Source organism: Marmota flaviventris, chromosome 3 (genome assembly GCF_047511675.1).
Source record: "Marmota flaviventris isolate mMarFla1 chromosome 3, mMarFla1.hap1, whole genome shotgun sequence".
Classification (NCBI taxonomy): Eukaryota; Metazoa; Chordata; class Mammalia; order Rodentia; family Sciuridae; genus Marmota; species Marmota flaviventris.
Window position 1 is genome coordinate 71205895 of NC_092500.1, and position 24665 is coordinate 71230559.

Genomic DNA, 24665 nt, shown 5'->3' on the forward strand with positions numbered 1-24665 from the left:
TTAGAATGTAGAGTAGTGTTTAGAGATGAAAGAAGCAAGCTTTTGCCATATCTTAGCAACTAGATAGAATGTTCTGTAGAAGTTAAAACAGAGATTTTGTGTGCCCTGGAAGATGTCCTCTTGATCAATAGCATGTGCACTTTCACTGTAGTAAATTCTAAGTAATAATAACTACCACATTTGAATACCTTTTGAATGCCATACACTATCTAGGTGTATTTATATATGTTATTCTTATATTCAGCCAATATGTATAATGTTTATGTATTATGTATAAAGCAGTGAAAAAAAATCAGTGAAAAATGGAGTTTATTTAATAGAATGGGGAGAAATAGACTAAAATACAGATATTTTACTTATTTTTATATATACCTATATAAATATATTTATATATTATATATTTCCATCAGATATAAGAATATATATTTAAATATATATGTATGTATCTCTCTATATATAAATAAGTAAAATTAAGTGAGGAAAGCAGATAGGGAGTACAGAGTATGTATATGACTCTACTTGCAATTTTAATTGGAGTCATTTGAGAAGTCCTTACTGAAAAAGTAACATTTAAAAAAAGTGAAGGAACAAGCCATTTGACTGTGAGGGAGAACATTCCAGACAGGAAATCAAATGTGCATAGTTCCTGGGGCAAAAGTATGATGAATGGTTCAAGGAACAACAGAGTATAGTAGGAGAGATCGTGAAATCTTTGGTCAGAAGAGGTGTCCATGGGGCCTAACTAACCCTTCAAGTAGATTGTCAGAGAAGTCTGTCAGGGTGGTACATCATCACTTCTTTGGAAGATCTAGAGACAGTAATTATGTTTTTGAATTAGCCCATGACCGTTCAGAAGGGTTCTTTGATCTAAGTGTTGCCAGACCCTAGTTTGAGATTCTGTCATTTGAAACATGGAGTACCATACTCACCACATAATTGAACCTCCACAAATATCTTTTGAATAAGTGAATAAATTAGGAGAATAGGTATGAAGATCGAACTCTGAATTAATTAGTCATACTATGATTTTTGAACAGACTGCTTGATTTGTGGGAGACTTGTTTGCAAACTGAGAATTTTTTATGTTTCTATTATATGATTATAAAAAATGACCATTCTTTGCACAAATCTCTCCCTTCACATTGTGAATACCAAGAATTAGCTTGCATAGGAGAAGGATAAGGATGACCTGGACATCCCTGTGCTACTCCCTGACTTGTTTACCTGCTCATTCAGCAGCTCTGCCTACCTTTTCACATTCTTAGTTTTAGGCTTTGGCCAAGACAGTTAAGCTGGAGATAGAGGTGGCTCTGGCATGGTGACAAACTCTTGGGGCACTTCTTCCTGTCAGAGGATTGGATGATATGTGTGAACAGACACTTTGGCAGAGATAATGCTGAATCTGGGTCTCTTCCAGCCTTTTAAGGTACTAACATAGACTTATCTTGTTCCCAAGCCATGCATTTGGAAACCTGGCTTGGGCTTTTCATCTAGCAACTGCATATTCATCAAAATGAAGATTCTAATGACAGCAGTTAAGCATTAGGAAGACATATATGATGAGTCAGGAAGGATTTTGAATTTTTATATCTTTAAGTCTGAACTTAACATATTTTCTTTAAGGTGAGGGCTATATATAGCCTTAGAAAGGAAATTCTTTTGGGTGATAGCAGAGACAGAGTCAAATAAAAATCTTTCTTTGAAAATGGAATTATTAATGACTTTTCTGGTTACCATTTCTGGAGTATTTTATAGAATGAAGGTAGAAATCTGACATAAGCAGAACTGATTTCTGGATATCACTAAGAATATTCTGGTCTTTATCCCTTCAGAGGAGGGTCCCTTGTCTCCTAATGCTAGGCAAAGCCTTATCTTTTAATAGAAAACCTAAAACAAGGCCAGAAGCCAGCAGACCAGCTGGGTCCATGTGGATGCTTCATTCTATTCAGATGAACATTAAGTACTGAAATGTACTGGCAAAAGCAGACAATGCTCACTATGTTTGACTGTTGGCAGTTAAAAATAAGGGCTGCATGGTGGGATAAGCTTTTGAACTGATGACTCATGGCTCTTGGTGACTGATACATTTGATAAGCCAGTTAGTCCTGTGCTCAGAATGCTATATATGTATTTTCAACCAGCAATACATTGGCTAATTGTGCTGTTTAGTTAACCTTATTCACATTTCCAGTTCTCTTTTCTGTGCCTAATCCTATGGACCATTTTTTTCTGTGCCTATTCCTACACCATGATTTTGCATTTTGATAATGGAATCATTATCACAAAAAGGGGAGTGATAGAAATCGGTTAGTACTGATGTGGCATAGTTGGATGTGACAACAGCAGAAAGAACAAGCGTTCATGTACTGCAGGGCAAACAGACAACCCCCAGCAGCCCCTGAGTTCTTAACCAAGTTCCAAGATTTTTTTTGGTCATGCTGTCTCTAGAGCTATTTGAAGAAATAATTCATATATATATTTTAGAGAGGTTCAGTTGAATACTTTGAAGTGTGTAGTGAATTCAGAGAATATTGCCTGAAACCTAACCTCCTCCCATATTCTCCAGCTAGGCATCCCTTTTACTTTCTATTATCAACAAATGAAAATGTGCTTTGGGAGGAAATCCACCTTTGTTGCACAAATTATCTTCTCCTACTTACCATTTTTGGTCTGTTATACTTAATTATTCTGCTTCTGTAATATTTTTTCTCTTATAGTTTTTCTTGTTGCTATTTTATTTCTTTAATCTCCTTTTATCTATTTGTGCATTCTTAATGACTCAATGATATTTTCAAAAGCTGTAAGTTTAAGCCAAGTGTGGTGGCCTACACTTCTTCAAATCACTCTAAGTAGACTATTCTCACACTGCACTGTGTTGATAAGAGCTGCTTTGTAGTACTGTCCTGAAGTCAGTGCAAATTCTCTATTTTTTCAAAAACACTTTTGGATTTTCTGTTTGCTTTTATTTTACATATAGATTTTATAACCAGCTTGTTAATTGCCTGCTAGAATTTTGATTGGGATTGTCTTGAATCCTTAGGACAATATGAAGATAATCAATGCCTTAATAATATGAAGTCTTATCTGTGAGCATGGTAGATCTTTTCATTGGCTTTTGTCTTTTAAATTCCAGCTTAGCAATGTTCTATAGTTTTCAGTGTGAAATCTTGCTATTTTATTAGATTTCCCCATAAGTGTTTTATTTTATTTTTACAGTACTGGAGATTTAACCTGGGGTCTTGCCCATACTAGGCAAGTGCTCTACCCATAACCCTTTTTATTTTATTTTGAGATAGTGACTCAATAAGTTGCCAAGGCTGTCCTTAAACTTGCAATCCTCCTGCCTCAGGCTCCCTAGTTCTTGAGATTACAGGCATTTGCCACAGCATTATTTTGTGTTTTTAATGCTGTTGTGAATGATATTTAATTTTTTAAAAATTTTCAGTTATTCACTGCTTGTATATAAAAGATGATTGATTTCTTTAAATTGACATTGTATTCTGCAGCCTTTTAAACTCACCTACTAGGTCTGACAGCATTTTCATAGATTCTTTGGGAATTTTTAAAATGAGATAACCATATCATCTAGGGGAAATTTTATTTATTCCTTTCTAATGTGAATGCATTTTATTTCTTTTACTTGCCTCACTTCCTTGACTGGAACTTCTAATACAATGATGTCTTGTTAAACTAGATGCAGGATCTTTTTAGTTGTGCTTATTAAATAGTAGAAGTTCCCTTCTATTTTTACTCTGTAACAAGCTATTTTTCATCATGACTACTTGTTGATTTTATTAAATGCTTTTCTTGCATCATTTGATATGATCACTGTTTTCCATAGGTTATAAACATGGTAGGTTGTGCTGATTAATTTTAAATTGTTTAATCAACTTTGGATTTCTGGAACGTACTCTACTTGGTTGTGGTTTATTATTCCTTTTACATATTTCCAGATATGATTTACTGATATTTTGTTGAGGAATGTGTCTCTGTGTTCCCAATATGTTTGTTGTTGTTGGTTTTATTTTGTATTGTCTTTGTCTAGTTTTGGCATAAGAGTTGGGAAGTCTCTTTTATTTTCTGGAAGAATTGCATATAAATGATGTTATTACTTCTTTGAATATTGGTGGAATTTGGCCTAGAAACTACATGGAAGTAGAGATTTATATCGACTGTGAGAAAGGAATGGGAGTTTCAAAATATAATTGTGAATTTATCTTTTTATTAATTTATTTTTCTCACTATTTCTCTACATGTTTCATGTATTTTGATACTTTGCTCTTAGGTGCATTCATATTTAGGTTTGTTATGTCTTTGTGAATCTATTCTTTTATTGTTATATAATATACCCCTTTAGGCCTGATAATTTTCTTTGTTCTAAAGATTATTTTTTCTGAAAACTATATAGCTACTCCAATTTTCTTTTGATTTATATTTGCCTGTACCTAGGGTAATGATGTAATCTCATTTCACCATCTTTCCTGCCTCCATGTCCCCTCCTTCCCACCCCCCTCCCCTGCCCCATCAAAGTTCCTCCATTTTTTCCATGCACTCCCCCATTATGAATCAGCATCCACTTATCAGAGAGAACCTTCAGACTTTGGTTTTTTGGAATTGACTTACTTTGCATACCATGATATTCTGCAACTCCATCCATTTACCTGCAAATGCCATAATTTCATTTTCTTTTAATACTGAGTAATATTCCATTGTTTATATATACCACAGTTTCTTTATCTGTTCATCTCTTGAAGGGCATCTAGGTTGGTTCCACAGTTTGGCTATTGTGAATTGTGCTGCTATGAACATTGATGTGGCTGTGTCCCTGTAGTATGCTGTTTTTAAGTCCTTTGGGTATAGATTGAGGAGTGGGATAGCAGGGTCAAATGATAGTCCCATTCCAAATTTTCTGAGGAATCTCCATACTGCTTTCCAGATTGGTTGCACCAATTTGCAGTGCCACCAGCAATTTAAGAATGTGACTTTCCCCCCACATCTTCGTCAACACTTATTATTGCTTGTATTCTTGATAACTGCCATTCTGACTGGAATGAGATAAAATCTTAGAGTAGTTTTGATTTGCATTTCTCTAATTGCTAGAGATGTTGAACATTTTTCATATATTTGTTCATTGATTGTATATCTTCTTCTGAGAAGTGTCTGTAAAGTTCCTTAGCCCATTTATTGATTTGCATATTTGTTTTTTAGTGTTAAATTTTTTGAGTTCTTTATATATCCTGGAGATTAGTGCTCTATCTGATGTGCATGTGGTAAAAAGCTGCTCCCATTCTGTAGGCTCTTTATTCACTTCATTGTTTGTTTCTTTAAGCAATAAATTTTAACATTGTCTAAAATGAATATTAGTGTATATTGATATAATAAGAAGACAACCACAGCATAAAGAGATGAGGATACACTATATAGTGGTAATGTTTTTATGTTCCAGTTGAAGTGGTAACATATGGTCTCTATGTAGAAGGTGAAAAGTTAAGTCAGCATATTGTATTCCCTAGGATACCAATTTTAAAAGCTGCAAAATAAGATATAGTAAAAAGACATACAGATACTGGGCTGGGGTTGTAGTTCAACAACTTGAACTAGCATGGGTGAGGCTCTGGGTTTGAGTCTCAGTACCACATAAAAATAAATTAAATAAAGGTTAAATTTAAAGAAAAAAGACATCCAGAAAATATAGATATCATGAAAATACTGGCATTTAGTGGGTAGAGATCAGGAATACTACCAATCATTCTAAAAGGCACAAAGCAGTCCAAACCCAAAATGTTGGTAACTCTAAGGTTGAGAATCCCTGCCCTAAATAATAGAGTGACTCACTTTTATTGTAGTTTTTCAAACTTTATCCTTTGGTTTTATTGAAACAACTTTCTGCCCCCATCTGTACTCCTATTTTAACAATTTCCATGATATCTAATTAGGTCAAATAGAAGTAAAATAGCAGGTTCAGCTGGAATAATTTGGAGTACCAAATATAGTTCTTCTGGAGGGAGCACAAATGTATGTGTGGTACTGGATATAAGCCATCAGCTTTTAGCATGTCATAAGTGAGAGTCAGAGAAACTGGATAATATCCCTAATTTTATGATTTAATTGAGTACAACTATGTTAGGGAACTTCTGCATGTAATTATGTGTATATACATATATTTATATTCTCTCATTTTCTCTTCCAATATCATTTTAAGTAATGACATTACCTAAAATTTATGTAACTCTTACAGGTATTTATTACAGTGTCATATTTTGAATGTATTTCCATAGAAAGGTTTTTAATTCTTTGAGGAATATTCTTTGAATTAATTAATACAATGAAATTAACTTTATTTGGTGTAGTTTTAAATATTTAGGTAGTTTTATAAAAACCAATTTAATCACATATAAGTACTGGAATATTTCCCAAAGTTTACAAAATTACAATTAAGTGGATTTTTTTCATAAGCAGAGAGTATTAACAATTAAATTGGAAAAAACTTTCAAATTCTGATTTGTTTTCTCTAAAAACTTCCAAGATCAGAGCTTAAAATGCCCCTCTTCCACTATACTTTTATACTGTATTTATGTGTCTACATACATACATGTATATACACATATACATATAGAATGTATATTAAGCATATTATAAACATTCATCATTATATCCTGCCCTCTAGGAACCTCAGATTACCCAGTTAGCATTTTAATAACAAGCTGTGTCAGATTCAGTTGGAGAAGTCAGAATTTACTTGTTTGGATGGAAGGTTAAGAAATACAATTGGCCCTTGTTCTGATCAACATTCTAATCCTTTTGGAACTGTTAACATTTCCGAAATGGAAATTGAATGTCTTTCCTAAAAATGTACCTCAAAGTTTTAGGGCTTTGTTGAAAAGCATTATGTGCCTTTGACCCTGAATGTACTTTTTACCTGCTGAGAAATAGAGCACAATGACCTTACTTTTATGGTCCTGAGTATGTATGGTGAAGGTTGGGTAGCCTGTATGAGTGTAGTCAACCATGGGGTGTCTCTTCTCTCTCACCAGGACTCACTCTTCCTTCCTTCCGTCCCTCCCTCCCTCCCTTCCTTCCTTCCTTCCTTCCGCCTTGACTTCTGCTACTGTGTGGTTGTCTTGGAGAACCCGAGCCTAGGTCCTCCACGTTGGCTTTGGCAGGGGGCGCGCGAGGTCCCGGAGCTGTCCAGCAGCTCCTAAGTTATTTCCGCACTCTCCAAGGCAGGGAAGCTCTCCAGCGCCCCGCCCCGGGCTGGGAAAATCTCCTATAGGGCTCCCTGGATGTCCCAGGCTCGCCATCCATCTACAGCAATTTCTCTTCTTCCTCCGAGTCCCGTGAGCTTTGGTGGCCTTCTCCCTGCGCCCGGTGCTGCTCCCGAGCCCTGTGCACGAGTGTACTTGATCTTCACCCCTTTGCCTTAAGAGTGGCCTCTCGTTCTACCTTTCCCTCCAGCAGCTGGGTGGTCCTTTCTGTCTCTCGGTCTGTCTTTGGAGACACGCGCCCAAACCGAGGGGTAAGAGCAAAGACCACCCATCAACTTAGCACCTTGAATTTAGATCTTTCAATCCGGAAAGAAGATTGGCATTGCCCGTCAGTGAGAGAGGGAGGGAGGAGGGCGGAGGCTGCAGTGGCTCGGGGGCTCGACAGACCCGGCCAGGAACCCGGGAGCCCGTGCAGGAGAGGGACAGTGAGCGCCGGCCTCGCCCTAGCAGCCCCTCCTTCCAATTCCTCTCTCCGCCTCCGGGCCCGCCCCTCCCTCCAGGAGGAGCCGTCTCTCCTCCGCGCGTCTCCCGACGCTCTCTCCATTGTCTCTGCCTTTACAACAGGTTCGGGCGGCGGGGAAGAGGGCGGGTGCGGGGCTGCCCCAGCCCAGGCTTTCTAGGGGCCGCCTTCCTTCTTCAGGGTGTGCGCGTCTTGGGCTGCATTTATTCGGCTCCGGAGCTAATTCCCCGGCGTAGCAGGTCCTGGGCGAGCCAGACCCCTCCCTCCCAATCTCCTCCCATCCCGCTCCGCCGCCTGGGCTCTCCGTGTGGGAATGATGAGCGCATTGGAGGCTCTAAGTTCTTCACGCGTCTGCGGGGGCCTCCCTTTTCTTTCTTAGGCAACCAAATCGTGTTAATCCTACTAATCAGTAAACCCGAGGCAGCTGGAGGAGAGGCACACGCTATTTTCTCGCTTGATTCCAAGAACCTCTTCGATTTTTATTTTTATTTTTAAAGAGGGAGACGATGGACTGAGCAGATCCACACCATGGAGTCTCGGGTCTTACTGAGAACCTTCTGTTTGATCTTCGGTCTCGGGGCAGGTGAGTGGTCGTAGAGCCAGGGCGGGGAAAAGGGATGGCTCCCGCCTGGGGGCTGGCGGGGAACGCCTCGCTTTTCCTGGACCCGAAGTAGGTCTGGAGTAGGGGGCGGGTTTGGATTTAGAATTTGTGTGTGTGTGTGCTTGCCTTGGAGACAGTGAGGCGGGTCACACCGCTGATCAGGTTTGAGGGCTGAGGGGGAACTTCCTACAGAGAGGGGCTTAAAGTAGGTCATGGAAATAGGACTGGGTGCCCCGCTATTTAAAGCTTGGCTGCTGATCTCAGGTAAGGCTCTCCGCGGTGGAGGAGGGAGTCGCCTCTCGTCATCACTTCTCAATATTGTCGCGAAGACGCGGTTCTTTGCTGCCTTGGAGTAAGAGAATTGCGTTTTAATGGAGCTTTTTCTTTCTTTTCTCCTCCTCCCCACTCCACCAGTGTGGGGGCTTGGGATAGACCCCTCCCTGCAGATCGACGTCTTAACAGAGTTAGAACTTGGAGAGTCCACTGCTGGAGTGCGCCAGGTCCCAGGGCTGCATAATGGGACAAAAGCCTTTCTCTTTCAAGGTATGATCCAGTGCAGTAAGTCCCCAGTGCGGTTTTAGTTGCGATAGCCTTGGGGAGAGTTGGCCCGGCCTCTCCTCCTAACTTTGCCTTGCTTCATGATGACAGTATCTGAGCTGAGGGTTGAGTGTAAGACACATTGTCGGATCTCTTTTTAAGTGTCTTGGTTTTTCTCCAGTCCCTCACCTTACTCCTCATTTTGTACTCTTGCCAGTCTAATGAAGAGTCCCTTAATTATCCGAAACCCCGATGGCAGATGGTTGATTTTGTAGTCTGGGGAACAATAAATTGTAACACAAACGCCTCATTTGGGTGAAATTGATTTAGGTAGGAAACAAGATAGCTTAATCTTAGTTAAGACATTGATCTCTGAAAGTTTCAGGTGCAGTGGTGCCTTACTGGGAGACCTTTCTTTATGGGGGTAGTGTTTCTGGAGAAATGTATACCTCTTAGTATTTTTTAATCTACTGTATATCACAAGTACACTATATGTAAGGCAGAATTCATCACGGAAAGATCATCGTTCTTCCTTCTCCACCAAATGACAAGAGGAATATTTTGAATCTTTGAATATTTTAAAATATTTTAAGTAAAAAAATCTTAATGTCATCTATAGCCATTTATTATATGCTTATGATTTTAAAACTTTTTTGAGTCAGTGGACAGGGCTATGCGCAAATGACTACTTTTCAAATTATATTTAAATGTGTTGTACAGTCACAAGCAAATTTCAGTGCAATAAACTTTAATTTTGATTTAGTAAAGCTTTTGAAAATTACTTGGTTTGTGGAAAGATATTGTAATATGAGCTTCTGAAAGGTATCTAAACACAGAAAACACTAGATTTAGATATGGTGAAAGATAGATGAAGGGAAAAAAGAAATGGAGTATGGTTCAACATATCTGATGGAATAAGGCATCTTTCCCCATGCCAGCTAGATTTTTCTTTGGCTATTTTGGGGCCATGTCTTCCTAAGAAGTGCAACTCATAATTAATAAAGGGTTGAATGTGCAAAATACATCCACTCCAGCAGATCGGCCACCAAGAAATTGGAATCACATAAACTTGAGTGTTTCTCTAGTGGTGTCATTGCCTGTTATAGCCAGTATGTGTCACCATGGACAGTAACACCAAAGCTCACAGTTGGGAAAGGAGGAAATTGACATGTGTTGCATTTATTTAAAACAAGTTTGCTTTTACCAGAAACTAAAGTGAAATTTTCTTTTCTAAAAACTGTCCTTTTAATTTTATTGTTAATTTGGTGTTTTTATTGTGACAGATATTTAAGATAGTATCTTATTTACTTAAAGACCTTGTTTTGGAGGGTGGGGCTTAAATACTGTATCTTTTAAAAACAATGTCCCAATCTAATAAAGGAAATAAAGGCTCAGCAGTAAGCAAAATTCAGAGTTTAATAAGCATGTTATCGGGCTAAGCCTTTGCTTTTTGTTGTGTATTACTTTATCTCTGATTTTCAGTTTCTGTGAAATGGAAAACAAGTTATTTCATTACTGCCAATTCAAGTAACTTGAAAACTTTAAAGAATCTAAAGCTTCTAATAAAAAATGGCATTGAAGTGCTCTTCATATTTCCAAAGATCCTTTAAATTCTATTAGTGTTCTTCCTGGCTTCATATGAAGAATGCCTGAACTGTCACAAATAGGAACCCTCAGGAATGTACATTTTATGTGAGACAATTGGAAAACTAGATATCAGACAGTTTCTTGAAAATAGTCTCAAGGAACCAATATTTTTTTCCTGGTTAATTAAAAAAAAAGAATGTTTAGCATTTATTTTTATTGAATTTCCAGCTTCTTTAAGATAGACATTATGTTCCAAATACTAAGACACATGAAATATGTTTTCTTTGAATCATCTTCAGTAACTAGATATTAATGTACATTGATGATTTGGTTGTTTTGTTTCACGATTGATACCAAGCCCAATATTGAGACAGAGTAAATGCTTACAAATATACTTTTGAAGATGTGATTTCATTTCCTGCCAAATTATGAACTTTATTTCATGTAGCCAATCATTCAGTAAGTATTTACTGCCTGCTGTGTTCTCAGTAGGCATATATTACTGATGTATTGATTATGCTCTAGTGATTTCTCTTTTTATAACATTTGGATTCCAAAATTGAAAACAAGTGGACCTTTGACTCTGAGTGGTAGTTCTGCATTACTTTGTAAAGGTATTTTCTCTGCTTTTAGGATATGGAAGGTTTTGTTAAGAAGTCAGTTCTGAGTCTTGCTGCTTCATTGTATCTCATGGGCTTAGAGAAACAAAAGCATTGGAACTCTGGAGATTTTACAGACCCATTTATAGTGAATTGAGGGTACTGCAGATATTTTATATGGTGTGTAAAATGTCACAGCAGGAATAATAACAAATTACAAAAATCTGCGAGATGCTCTCAGATTTCTTATGAACCTATCATATAGGTCTCTTTGTGCTATCAGATGTGTTCTAAATAGATAGAAGAGATTTTGAACTGTCAGATTTCTATTGCAATAACAAAACTCTTTTTTTCTCTCTCTTAGCTTTAAAATAAAGAAACTTCTCTCTCTTTCTCTCTCTCTCTCTATGTATATATTTTACATATATATATATATATATATCCAGATTTTTACTTATTTAATATTAATTCTTCCTTTTGCCTATTTCATTTTTCTCTTTAGTTATTTTTGAGATGAATACAATTCACTACTTTTTGAAACTATGAATAATCTTTGTAAATTAGTATGAAACATGAATATATTATTAATACATTATTATATGTTTATAGTCACAACAAATGGAAATATATTTCAAAGTCATTTTTTTATTGTAATAGCAACCATAGTATCACTAAAATGGTTTCATTGTTGTTAAAATTTATTTTATAGCTGCTTTAGAAATTTAAGTTTTAAGATGTTAAATTAAATCATTACTTAATAAATGTGGCTTTCAATCTGTCCCTATTACATTAGTTTTCCTAAGAAAAAAGTGTCCAGGCAATATATATGGCATTACATTACATTAGTGATTTCTAGCTGTATTCTTACTCATAGCTACAAATATACACTTATTATTATTTAAAGAAATGGAGGAGTGAATTCTGACTGTGAGAAAGGCCTACAAATAGTAACAAAGAGTCCTGAAATCTTAAGGACTAGTGCAGTTACTTTGTTTTAAAGTCTAGGAAATGTTTTCCAAGATAACAATCACAATAATGTTCTTTTCTCTGTGTATATAAAAGATCAGGAATGAGAGTGCACAGAAGCAAAGTTTTAGGACTTTCTTGCAAAGTAAGCATGAATTTTAGATCTTTGATTTTTTAACAATTCATCTTTCCAGGTTCCCAAAATAGATAGTTTCATCTGTTGGCTTAAGAAAATTTCTTCTAAAATGTTCATAGATTTTATAATCTTACTAATCCCCACAGAAGTAGATAAAATAAAAGTGTATTTTTTTCCCGAGTTGATAATTTAAAAGTAAATTTAGTAATTATTTTTAAAGAACATTAAAATATAAAAAGAAAAAATGTTCACAAATCTACTCTCATGCTAGTTTGAAAATGGAATGAAATAAGGACATTGATTTAGTAGGCCAAGGTAACTGAATTAAGTAAAGCAAGGTGTCAATAAGTACTTGTATGATAGTTAATGGGCACGTCTAAACTTAGGGGTGATGGTCATTGATGCCCCAGTAGAGTAAAATAACACAGTGATTAAGAGATGGACTTAGAAACTAAAGAGACTAGTTATGTTACTATGGTGAATGCTCTTTATTTCGGTAAGCATAAGTATCCTTGATTATAAAATGAATAATGTTATGAATATTAAGCAAGTTACATTCATTCATCCAAATGAATTATTCCTATGCATTATTAGGTGTATGATAAAGAAGTAGAACTTACCTTTGTCTTCATAGTGCCTTAAAAACAGCTATTAAGTAACTATACAGATAACTTAATCACCATTAAGATAAATTATATGAAAAACTGTGGGTGTAATGGGAACTGTATTCTAGTTTGGGGAATCAAAGGGTCAGGGAAATTGTCTGAGGAAGAGTCATTTATGCTGATAATTGAGGGATACATAAGGGGAGTCTGGAAAGAAAGACTGAGGGAATTCAGGGAGGAAGAATAACACAGGCAAGGGGAATGGTATGAGCAAAGATCCTGAGAATAGAATGAGCATGGTGCATTTGAGAAAATAGAAGAAGTCTAGAGGAATGGAGACACATATGAAATGAAGCAAATGAGTATAGCAGGGACCAGGTTACATGGTAGATCACATTAATAGAGCAGAATTGAAAAGCCATCATTATATAGATGTGTATTGTGGTAGGTAGAATAATAGTCCTCAAAGATGTTCTGTTCTAGCTCTTGGAACCTGAGAATTTTATGTATATTATATGACAAGGTTGCTAATTTGCTGGTCAGAAGATAAAGAAGCTGCAAGGGACTATCTGCATGGGCCCTCTGTAATCACAAGTCCTTTAAATATGTAAGAGGCAGCTAGAAGGGTCAGTATCAGAGTTCTTTGATCAGAGTCAGTATTCGAGTTTTGTGATGTGAAAAAGGCTAGACCAAGATGGAAGAGGGCCCAGAATTAAGGATTGTTAAGAAGTCTTTAGAAGCTGGAAAAGTCAAGAAAATATTTTTCCTTAGAGTCTTCAGAAAGAACACAGCACTGCTGACACCTAGATTTTTGTCCAGTTAGGCTAATTTTGGATTTCTGACCTCCAGAATTGTGATGTAATAAATTTATGTTGACTGATGTCATTAAGTTTGTTGTGATTGGTCTTAGCAGCGATTGGAAACTAATATGTTTTGGTATATGGAAGTGGGGTACTTCTGTAAGAAATAACTAAAAGTTTGGAAGTGGTTTTGGAGTTGGTCAATAGGCAGATAGAATTTTGAGAACATACCAAAAAAGTTCTTGATTGCCCTGAATAGGATTTTAATTGAAATATGGATGTTGGTGACTCTATTAGAGAGGATTCAGAAGAAAGCGAAGAGCATGGTAGAGAATCTAAATCTCCTTAAACATTATCTAAGTCATCATGAACAGACTGTTGATAAAAATATAGATGTTAAAGACACTGTCAAAGAGGACTCAGATGGAAATGAAGAACTTGTTATTATAAACTAGAGGAAAGAATATCCTTGTTTTTGTAGTGGTAGGAAACTTAATTGAATTGTGTCCTTCCATCATGTAGAAAGCAGCACTCAGCACTTTAATTTTTTTTTTTTAGTTTTAGATGAACACAATATCTTTACTTATTTATTTTTATGTGGTGCTGAGGATAGAACCTAGTGCCTCATGCACGTGAGGCAAATGCTGTATAACTGAACTATAACGCCAGCCCGAAAGCAACACTTTTAAAAAAATTATTTAAAAATTTTTAAATTTGTTCTAATTAGTTGTACATGACAGTAGAATACATTTTGACATATTGTACACAAATGGAACACAACTTCTCATTCTTCTGGCTGTACATGGTCCAGAATCACACTAGTAGTATATTCAGGCATGTATTTAGGGTAATAATGGCTGAGTCATTCCACTGTTATTTCAATCCCAACACCTGCTCCCCTCCCCTCTGCACAATCCAAAGTTTCTTCATTCTTTCCTGTAACTTGCACCCCCAATTATGGATCAGCATTCACTTATGAGAGAAAACATTTGGCCTTTAGTTTTCTGGGTTTGGCTTATTTCGCTTAGCATGATATTCTAAAGCTCCATCCACTTACCTGCAAATGCCATAATTGCATTTTTCTTTAAGGCTGAATAATATTCCATTGTGTATATGTACCACATTTTCTTTATCCATTTATCTATTGAAAGACATCTAGGTTGGTTCCATAGTTTAGCTATTGTGAATTGAGGATAAAATCTCAAAATTTCTAAAAGCAAGAAAAAGACTTCTTTGTTGTAAACATGGGTCACCTTTCATAAAAAAAGAAAAATTTTTTATTTTTTTTAATTAGTTAACATGACAGTACAATGATCTTGACATATCATACATTTCAATCAGATGGGATATAATTTCTCAAAAAGAGAAAATTTAATTAAAAGGAAGCAATGAGATGCTAGTAGATGAAGTTAAGAATCATAGAGGATTATTCTCAAAACTTGACACCATGTGGTTTTCCTGTCTGGATTTCAAAATTGCTTATGTATGGTGACCAGCCTTTTTTTTTTTAACTTCTATTATTGTGTCTAAGAATGAATTATGCCTGGAGCCTCGCTTATACCTGATTTATATAAGATTTGAAACTTTTATTATTCTTAATATAGTTTTTAAAATGACAAATGTAAGTTGTAACATTTGTCAAGTACAATGTGTTTTTAACTAAGTACATTGTGGAATATCCAAATAAAGCTGATCAGCAGGTTAATTTTTAACACATATTTGCAAATTTTTTGATGAGGACAATTAAAATTTAGTGTCCTAGAGTTATTTGAAAGTATAATGCTTTGTTTTTAAAATATTTTTGTTGGAGCATTATAATTGTATATAATGGTAGTATTTGTTATTATACATACATACATACAATATAACAATATGATTTGGACAATATTATTGTTCAGTATTCCCTCTTTCCCTCCCCTTCTTCTTCCTGGTCTCTTTCCTCTACTCTACTGATATCCTTTTGATTTTCATGAGCTCTACCCCTACCTTTCATTTCTTTTTTTCCTCTCTAGAATTACAGTTACCATATGGGCTGGGATTGTGGCTCAGCAGTAGAGCGTTCGCCTAGCACGGATGGGATCTGCGTTCGATCCTCAGCACCACAAAAAGTAAAGGCATTGTGTTGTGTCCATCTACACCTAAAAAATAAATATTAAAAAAGAGTTTTTTAAAAAAGAATTACAGTTACCATATAGTACAGCAGAACTTCTGAACTTATTTCTCCATTTAACTGAAAATGTTTATCCTTTTACCAACATCTCCCTGATGACTTTTCTCCTACACTCAGCTCCTGGTAACTATTGTTCTACTCTCTACATGTAGGAGTTATTTTTCAGATTCCACATATGGGTGAGATCATGTGGTATTTGTCTTTCTGTGCCTGGATTATTTAACTTACTTTAATGGCTTCCAGGTCCATCTATGTCATCAACAGTGACAGAATTTTCTTCTTTAATGTGGAACAACATTTAATTGTGTATATATACACCACATTTTTTTTATTTATTCATCTGAGGATGGGCACTTGGGTTGATTCTCTGTTTTGGCCATTGGGCATAATTCTATAATGAAAGTAGGAGTCCATTTATCTCTTTGACATAATAATTTAATTTCCTTTGAATTTACACCCAGAAGTGAGAATGCTGGATCATATGGTAGTTCTGTTTTAAACTTTTTGGTGGTACTTCCCACACTGATTTCCATAATTTAAAGGATGTGCCAATTTATATTCTCATCAGTGAGAATATAATATGCACAGGTTCCCTTTTCTGCACATTCATGGCAATGTTTGTTATTTTTACTTCTTTTTGATAAGACTTATTCTATTCTAACAGGTTTAGGTGCTATCTCATTGTGGTTTTAGTAATTAGTGATGGTAAACATTTTTTCATACTTCTGCTAGCCCTTTGTGAATATTCTTTTGAGAAATGTGTATTCAGCTCTGTGTCTTAAAAATTGGTTTACTTATTTAATTGCTATTAAGTTGTTTAGTTTCTTACATATTTTGGATATTAACCCATTGTCAGGTTTATGGTTTGCAAATATTTTCTTTCAGTCAGTAGGTTAGTTTTTCACTTGTTGCTTTCTTTACTAGGCAGAAGCATTTTAGTTTAATGTAATCCTTATCTATTTTTGCTTTTGTTGGATTTGGTGTGATATTCAAACTATTATTGTCTAGACCAATGCCCTTGAGGTTTTCCCACTTTTTCTTTTAGTAGTTCTATGGTTTGGGGTCTTACATTGAAGTCTATAATCCATTTTGAGATTTTTTTTGTATGTGGTTTGAGGTAAGGGTCTAACCGCTCTGACTTGAACTTACAATTCTATTTCAATTAAGATTTAAATTGTAGCAATACCATAGTTGTTGGAAAAGATATTTGATTTCAGTCTTTTATTTAAATCTGTTGACTCATTTTTTTTGGCCTAACAAATGATCTATTCTGGAGAGTGTTCCATGAGTGCTTGAGAATTTGTATTTTTCTGTTATTGGATAGAATGTTGTATACATATCTATTAGATCCATTTAATTTTAAGTATAGTTTAAGTCCAATGTTTCCTTATTGATTTTCTGTCTGAATGATATGTGCATCACTGAAAGTGGGTTATTGAAGTCCCATATCATTATTGGTTTAATATATTTCTCCTTTCACATCTATTAATATTTGCTTTATGTATTTAGTTATTCTGATTTGGGTCCATTTTTCTCTACAATGAATTGTTAGATACCCTTGCTGAATTGACCCCAGAGCTTATATGACATATGACCTTTCTTTAATTTACAATTTTTGTATTGAAGTCTATTGTTTTATCTTGAGTTAAGTATAGCTACCCCTGCCTTTTTGTTTTGTTTTGTTTTTCATTTGCATAGAAATCTTTTCCCATCCCTTCACTTTCATCCTCCATGTGTCTAAAGGTGAAGTGACTCTCTTTTAGGCATCTTATAGTTGATTCTTTTTTCTTTTTAGGAACCCCATTTAAGAACACTTGTCTTCTGATTGGAAAATTTAATATATTCAGAGTTAAAGTAATTATTTCTAAGTAAGGACTTACTGCTGTTATTTTGTTAATTGCTTTTTGGTTGTCTTGTAGACTCTTTAGTTCCTTTTTCTTTTGAAGTTTTCCTTTGTTATTAGGTGATTTTGTCTGGTGATGATTTGCTTACTTTTTATCCTTTGTATATCTGTTATAGATTTTTCCTTTGTGGTTACAATGAGACTTACACAAAACATCTTGTATAATAATGTGCAGTTTTAAACTGCCAACAAGTTAAATTTGATCATTCAAAAAATAAAATCCTTGCACTTTACCTTACCCACAGACATTTTGTATTAACAGTGTCAATGTTTACATATTTTATATGTGTATTTGTTAACAAATAATTGTAACTTTTATCATTTAATATTTTGGTCTTTTATCTTTCACACTTAAGTTATGAATGATGTATACAACACTGTTACAGTCTGAATATTCCAAATTTGATTTTGTACTTACTTTTACCAATGAGTTTTATACTTTTACATTTTCATGTTACTCCTCATTGTCCTTGTCATTTAGCTTGACAAAGTCCTTTTACCCTTTCTTATAAGACATGTCTAGAGTTGATTAACTTTCTCTGCTTTCATTTGCCTAGAAAGGGCTTTCTTCTACTTCATTTTTGTAGGACATCTTTGCCAATTACAGTATTCTTGGTTGGTAGGGTTTTTGCTCTAGCACTTTGAACATGTTACTCCACTTTCTGCTGACCTTTAAGTTTCTTCTGAGAAATTTTTTGTTAGCCTTTTTGGAAATTCTTTACATGTGATTTGGTTCTTTTTTTTCCTGCTTTTAGGATTCTCTTTTGTCTTTGAATTTTGATAGCTTGATGATATTTGTTATGCCAGTATTGTTAGCATTGAAAGTGTTTGGAGAACTTTGACCTTTCTGTACCTGTATATTTATATATTTTTCTACATTTTTAAAGTTTTCTACTGTTATTTCATCAAGATTTCAACCCTCTTTTCTTTTTTCCTTAAACTGTCATAACTGTAAAGTTTTCTGTTTTGATGTCAGTTGTCCTATAAATCCCACAGAGTTTCATTACTCCTTTTCGTTCTTTTTTCCTTTGCTTGTGTATTGTCACATAACTTATCTTCAAGTTCGCCTTGTCTTTCTCTGCTTGATCAGTTCTGCTGATGTTGCTCTTTATCATATTTTTCATATCTTTCACTGTATTTTTCAGCTCTCTAATTTCTATTTGATTTTAAAGAATAATTTCAATTACCCTATTAAATTTATCATATTGGTTTTGTTTTCCCCTGATTTTGTTAAATTATTTCCCAGTATCTTCTTAAAGTTTGCTGACTTCTTCAAGACATTATTTTTTAATTATTTGACACTCAGTTCATTTATTTTCATTTCTTTGGGTCCAACTACTGGGAGATTATTATGTTCTTTTGATAGTGTTATGACTCTGGTTTTTCATGTTTCTTGTTGCCTTATATTAATGACTCTGCATTTGAAATGGAACTTTTCCTAGTCCTTGTAGGCTGGCTTTGATTGGGAAAGCCCTTTATTGGTCAGCGTGTCCAGAGATTCTCAGCAGGGCTATATGTTGTGTTCTGTCAGTGGGCTTGTTGCTGAAGTTCTTGGGCAGGCTGTGTTGGTGCTTTCTTAGCAGGTGATTAGGACTATTGCCTGGATGCAGTGGTGTGGACCTATTTATTGAATCTGTGCAGCAGTTCTGGAGCCTATATTCACGGGGGACTGATTTGCACCCTGAGTCCACAGGGACTGTCCTGGTGCTGGTGTAGGCCTATAGCCTCTATTTGCTGGGATGAGCCTAATGAGTAAGATTGTGTGGGACAGCTTGGTGTTGAAGCCTGGAACTGCAGGATTCAGCCTGGTACTGGGAATGGCCTAGAGCTTGGCTTGTCTGAGGGTGGCCTGCAGCCTGAGTCAGTTAGGGTCAGCTTCATGTACCGACTACTCTGGTACTTAGGGTAACTGTGGTTTTCCTGGAAGTGGGTGGTTTTAAAGATAGAGTCTTCCCAATAGGCCCAAGCTGCAGTCTGCATGATCTTACCTGGCACTACAGTGGTCTTTAAGGCTCTGTCTGTGGGTATTGCTTTGGAACCTTGGGCCATGGCTGCCTGTCTAGTGCTATATTTCACTGCAGAAAGTCTGATACAAAGAAGTCTGATACAAAGCCTGGTGTTCACTTCCCTTTACTTCTCCCAAGTGGTGAGTATGTCTCCATAAGCTCTGCTCCCTGAGGTTTGGGAGGGATGACGTGGATAATATAAAACTGCCTTTTCCCCCCTATTCAGTCTATCTTTTCTTACTTCTGTACTACATCCAGGTTCTGTAATCTCACATCTGGTTTCCTTAGCTCTTGTGATGATATTTTTATGTGTGGATAGTTGTTCAAATTGGTGTATTTTCACAGAGGATGATCCCCTAAAAGTCCTCCTATGCCAAGATATTGCTGATGTCTTGTTTCTAAGGCTTTTGAATTCATTAAGATTTAGATGAGATTTTGTGGGTATTTTGAGTTGGCATGAATGTATTTGTATGTCAGATAGATATGAATCTTTGGTGGTCACAGAACAGACTGTGGTAGGCTGAATAATAATCTTCCAAATGTCTATATATGAATCCCAAGAACCTATGAATGTGTTATGTTACATGGCAAGGGGGAACTCATTAGAGATGTAATTAAGATTATTCAACTAATCAGCTATCTTTACAATAAGGAGATTACCTTCGATTATCTGTTGGGCCCCATGTAATCATATGGGTTTTTAAAATGTGATACAGAAAGATAGTTGAGTCAGTGTCAGGTTGATGCAGTGTGAGATTCAATTGGCCATTGCTGGCTTTCAGGCTAGAAGACAGACATGAGCCAAGGAATGTGGACAGTCTTTAGAAGCTATAAAAAGGAAAAAAAGTAAGTATCCCTTTAGAGCCTGAAAAAGGAACACAGCCCTGCTACACCTTGATTTTACTTTAGTGCAAGCCATTTTGAACTTCCATCCTCTAAATCTGTGAGATAAGTGTTGATATAGCAATTAAATATGTGATGATTTGTTATAACAGCAAGAGGAAACTAATATATCTCTTGAGCATTATTAGCATTCATTTATTTGTAACTGAATTAACTTTCTTTTAAGCCCTCATCCAACTCTCAACTATGCTTAAAAGTGTGCTGTGTTTATGGGGTGATTGGAAACTTGATCTTGACAGTTAAAAATATCTTAGTCATATGGTGTTTAACCTAGTATTTTATAGTAAATGCTGTCTTGAAGAGATTCTCCCCATCATTTATGAGCTAATTCTCAGAACAAATAGAGTAAAATCTGGTGTCAGGTTTTCAGTTATATTCTGTTTTTTTAAATATTTGTTTTTTCAGTTATAAGTGGACACAATACCTTTATTTTATTTTTATGTGGTGCTGAGGATCAAACCCAGTCCCTCACACATGCTAGACAAGTGCTCTACCTCTGAGCCACAACCCCAGCCCTTCAGTTATATTCTTTAAAAAACAAAACAAACCATCCAGAGGTAGAGAGGGTAAAATTATAAAGCATGAATCTTTTGGCAATAGAATGGACTGAAAGTAGCATGTTTTTTGACACTCACTGAGTATGGTAGCTACAATTATTGACAAGGGCAAGCATAACCAGTCTCCTGTGAAAAAGTGCCAGGGATATCTGAGGGTTTTGAAGTTAAGTTTGATTTGGGAAATACATTCATCTTGAAAGACTCTGGCTAGTAGATGACTTTGAATATCATGGTTGAATGATACCACAAGAAACCAGAAGTAAGGACTGTTTTTCTTTGGCTTTTTCTGAATATTCTCTTCATACTGGTTTCATCCCCCTCTTTTTTTCCGGCCCATTTTTTTCCGGCACCAAGTCATTCTCCCATTTAAGTAAAAAAGGATTAGAGATGGTGCTGTTGGGAAAGAAATGAGTGGAACACAGCTCCCATCTCTTTCATTTGGTTTTATGCCAAGAACTGAGCATTGGAAGATGTATTTCTGAGCTGTTCTTGATGGCACCTCCACTGACCACTTTCATTCAGGAGAAGGAATGAGGAACCAAGACAGGTATCTGTTCCTACAAAGGAAAGATGCAGACTGACAACAAATTGCTACTTTAAAAGGTCACATTCAACTGGTTTAGACAAAGGAAAGAAATTATTGAGGTAATTATGAATTCATACTGATGTGTATTAGTATTTGGGAGCATGGTCTCATAAGGTAGCTAGTTTGGGCTCTAGTCTTGGCTCCTTCATTAACTACTTATGTGGACTTGATCATGGTACTTATCCCTGCTTCTTAGGGTTGAGGTGTAAGTTATAGGAATACAACTGTGTGTGACATTAAGCATTCAATAAATGTTAACTGTTATTTTTATTTTTGGATTTGACTCAGCAGCCAGTCTTACTTTGGTAGATTTTTTTTTTGGGGGGGGCTCATAGGTGTAAATGCTAGGTTTTGTGGAGGACTAAGGAAAGAAGACTTTTTATATGATAAAGGAGAGAGCAGATGAAGGTAATCTGGGATGGGGTAAAACTGGCTCTGAAGTTTTTTTCTGTGTTCTTTTTGCTGTTTTTGGCCTTATTGGGGAAAAGAAAATATGTGGGTTTGGTAGAGGGGGATGAGGTGAGTGTATTCTGCTGTTGAACCACTGGGAACACAGAGATAACCAAGAAGAAGGTTCAGGGTGTAGCTCCTTTCTATAGTTACCCAACATACACAATACTTTTTAAGCATAATCCAAGTTTAGCTTAGGTTTTCTTTTATTTCCCTATTGAAAACATAAGTTCCATTGAGAAAGGCTTATTCCCTGTATTTCAATTTGCCATTAACAACTCTGTGCCAATTTTCATCTTTGGATTGTTCTTCCTGGTTTTGATTCCTGTTGAACTTTTAGGACTCAGGTAAATTGTCACTTTGGCTACAAATCATTCTTTTTGTTGATTTTTAAAATTCCTTTTTTCTGTTCTCTTTCAACATCCTTTGTTAAAATAAGCACCACATAGTATCATAGCTAGTTTTTTAAAATGTAAAAAATATAACTACTTCCCTTTTACTTCCTTACATTTCTGTTCCAAGCTGCCCCCCTTTCTCACCTAGATTACTGTGATAGCTACATAGGTGGTCTCCCTGCTTACATTCTTAGTCCCCTGCAGTCTATTCTCAACATAGTTGTTAGAGTGATCCTTTTAAAACATTAGAAATTTTCTGCCCTTATGGAGCTTCCTTTCTAAACCAGAAAGACAGACAGTACATATACATAGTACATATCTTTTCACTGCTTTGCCCCGTACCCTTAATGCTTTCCCATTTCACTCACAATAAAAGACACAGTTTTTAGACTTACAGAGTTGTAAATGAACACTCTAAACTCCGTCTCATTGCTTTTCTGATTGGTTGCTTGTCTCTTCACTTGTTGCCTTGCTTCAGCTCCACAGGTCAGGTAATCTTCTGCTTTAGGACCTTTGCACTGGCTGTTCACTCTGCCTGGAATGTTCTTCCTCCCGATATCTGTATGTTTTTCCCTGGCCTCCTTTAAATGTTTTTTTAACTATCAATTTTGCAGAGAGGATTTTTCTGATTACTATTATGGTTTGGATTTGAGATATCCGTCTGTTATAGTTTGGATACGAAGTTTCCCCCAGAAGATCATGTATTAATGCAGGAATGTTCAGAGGAAATGATTGAGTTGTGAAAGCTATAACCTAATCAGTCCATGCTAGATTGAATGGATTGACTGAGTGATAACTGTAGGCAGGTGGAGCATGGATAGAGAAATTGGGTTACTGTAAGGGTAGTCCCTGGAAAGATGCATCTTCCCTGCAGTCCCTTCTCCCCCTTTTGCCTACTTTCTGACCCCACCATGAGCTGAGCAGTTTTTCCTGTGCTGGGCCCTTCCCCCATGATGTGCTGCCTCATCTTGGTTCCAGAGCAATGGAATTCACTCTGTATGGACTGAGACTTCTGAAACTACGAGTCTCAAATAAACTTTCTTTTCTCTAAGTGTTCTCATAAGGTGTTTTATTCCCAGTGATAGAAAAGCTGACTAAAACAGAAATTGGTTCTAGGGCTGGGAACATTGCTGTGACTAACCTGAGAATGTGGTTCAGAAGCTTTTGGAGCTGGTTTGCAGGAGGAATTTTGAAAAATTTAGAGATGCAAGCTGGAAAAGCTTTAGAATGTTGGAAGGGGAGCTTAATGGGCTATTCTGGTGGGAGCTCAGAAGACCATAAAGGCAATAGAAATGTGGACTGTGCTCATGAGGTTTCTGCTCATTAGAGAGAAATGAGGACTCTACTGGGAGCTGGACTAGATGATTTCACTCATGTTCTCTTCTGGCAAAGAACTTAGCAACGTTTTGCCCATGGCCTGAGATTTTGTATGAGGCTGAATTTAAAAGTGATGGACTAATTAATCTGTTGGAGGAAATGTCCAGGCATTACAGCATTCAGTCAGTGGCATGGATATTGCTGGCAGCTTTTAACCAAGTTTACTGTAAGGAATGGGAATAGAAAGCTTAAATGTTAGTTAATGCAGGCATGTTCTAAGGTGAAATGCTTAGATTTTGAGATCTGTAACCTAATCAATGGATTAATCCATGTGGTGAATTAGTAATTTAATTTGAATGGATTACTTACTGGTGGTAAACTGTAGGCAGGTGGAGCATGCTTGGAGAAAATAGTTACTGGGTGTCCCCTTGGTGGGTTATATTTGGCCCCTGCCTCTTGGCTGTTTTTCCTGCACTTCCTAATGCCATGAGCAGACAGCTTCCCTCCACCTTGCCTTTCTTCCATGATGTTCTGCTTCACCTCAGGCCCGAAGCAATGGAATCAGTCAACCATGGACAGAACCTTTAAAACCCTGAGCCCAAAATAAATTTTTCTTCTTATATGTTGGTCTTGTCAGTCGTTTTGGTCCTAGTGAAGAAAAGCTGACTAACATAATCACCAATTGAAATTACAACTTGTTGTCTTCTCTACAAATATTCTTGATACCCTTTACTCTGATCTCTTTAATTTTTCTAACATTTATCATCTAACATACTGTATAATTCCCTTATTTATCCTTGGAATTGTTTATTGTCTCTCTCT

At 36.2% G+C, this 24665-nt stretch overlaps 1 protein-coding gene across 1 annotated transcript in view; it reads left to right on the forward strand.

The window, feature by feature from the left end:
- The first annotated feature begins 8229 nt into the window (after positions 1 to 8229).
- Positions 8230 to 24665, forward strand: part of Nell2 (neural EGFL like 2) — a 384451-nt gene continuing 368015 nt past the window's right edge. The window contains exons 1-2 of the mRNA XM_027934141.3: positions 8230 to 8308; positions 8741 to 8869. Of these exons, the coding sequence (XP_027789942.2) occupies positions 8254 to 8308; positions 8741 to 8869 (184 nt within the window). The 5' untranslated portion in view covers positions 8230 to 8253. The remainder of the gene's footprint in view (positions 8309 to 8740; positions 8870 to 24665) is intronic.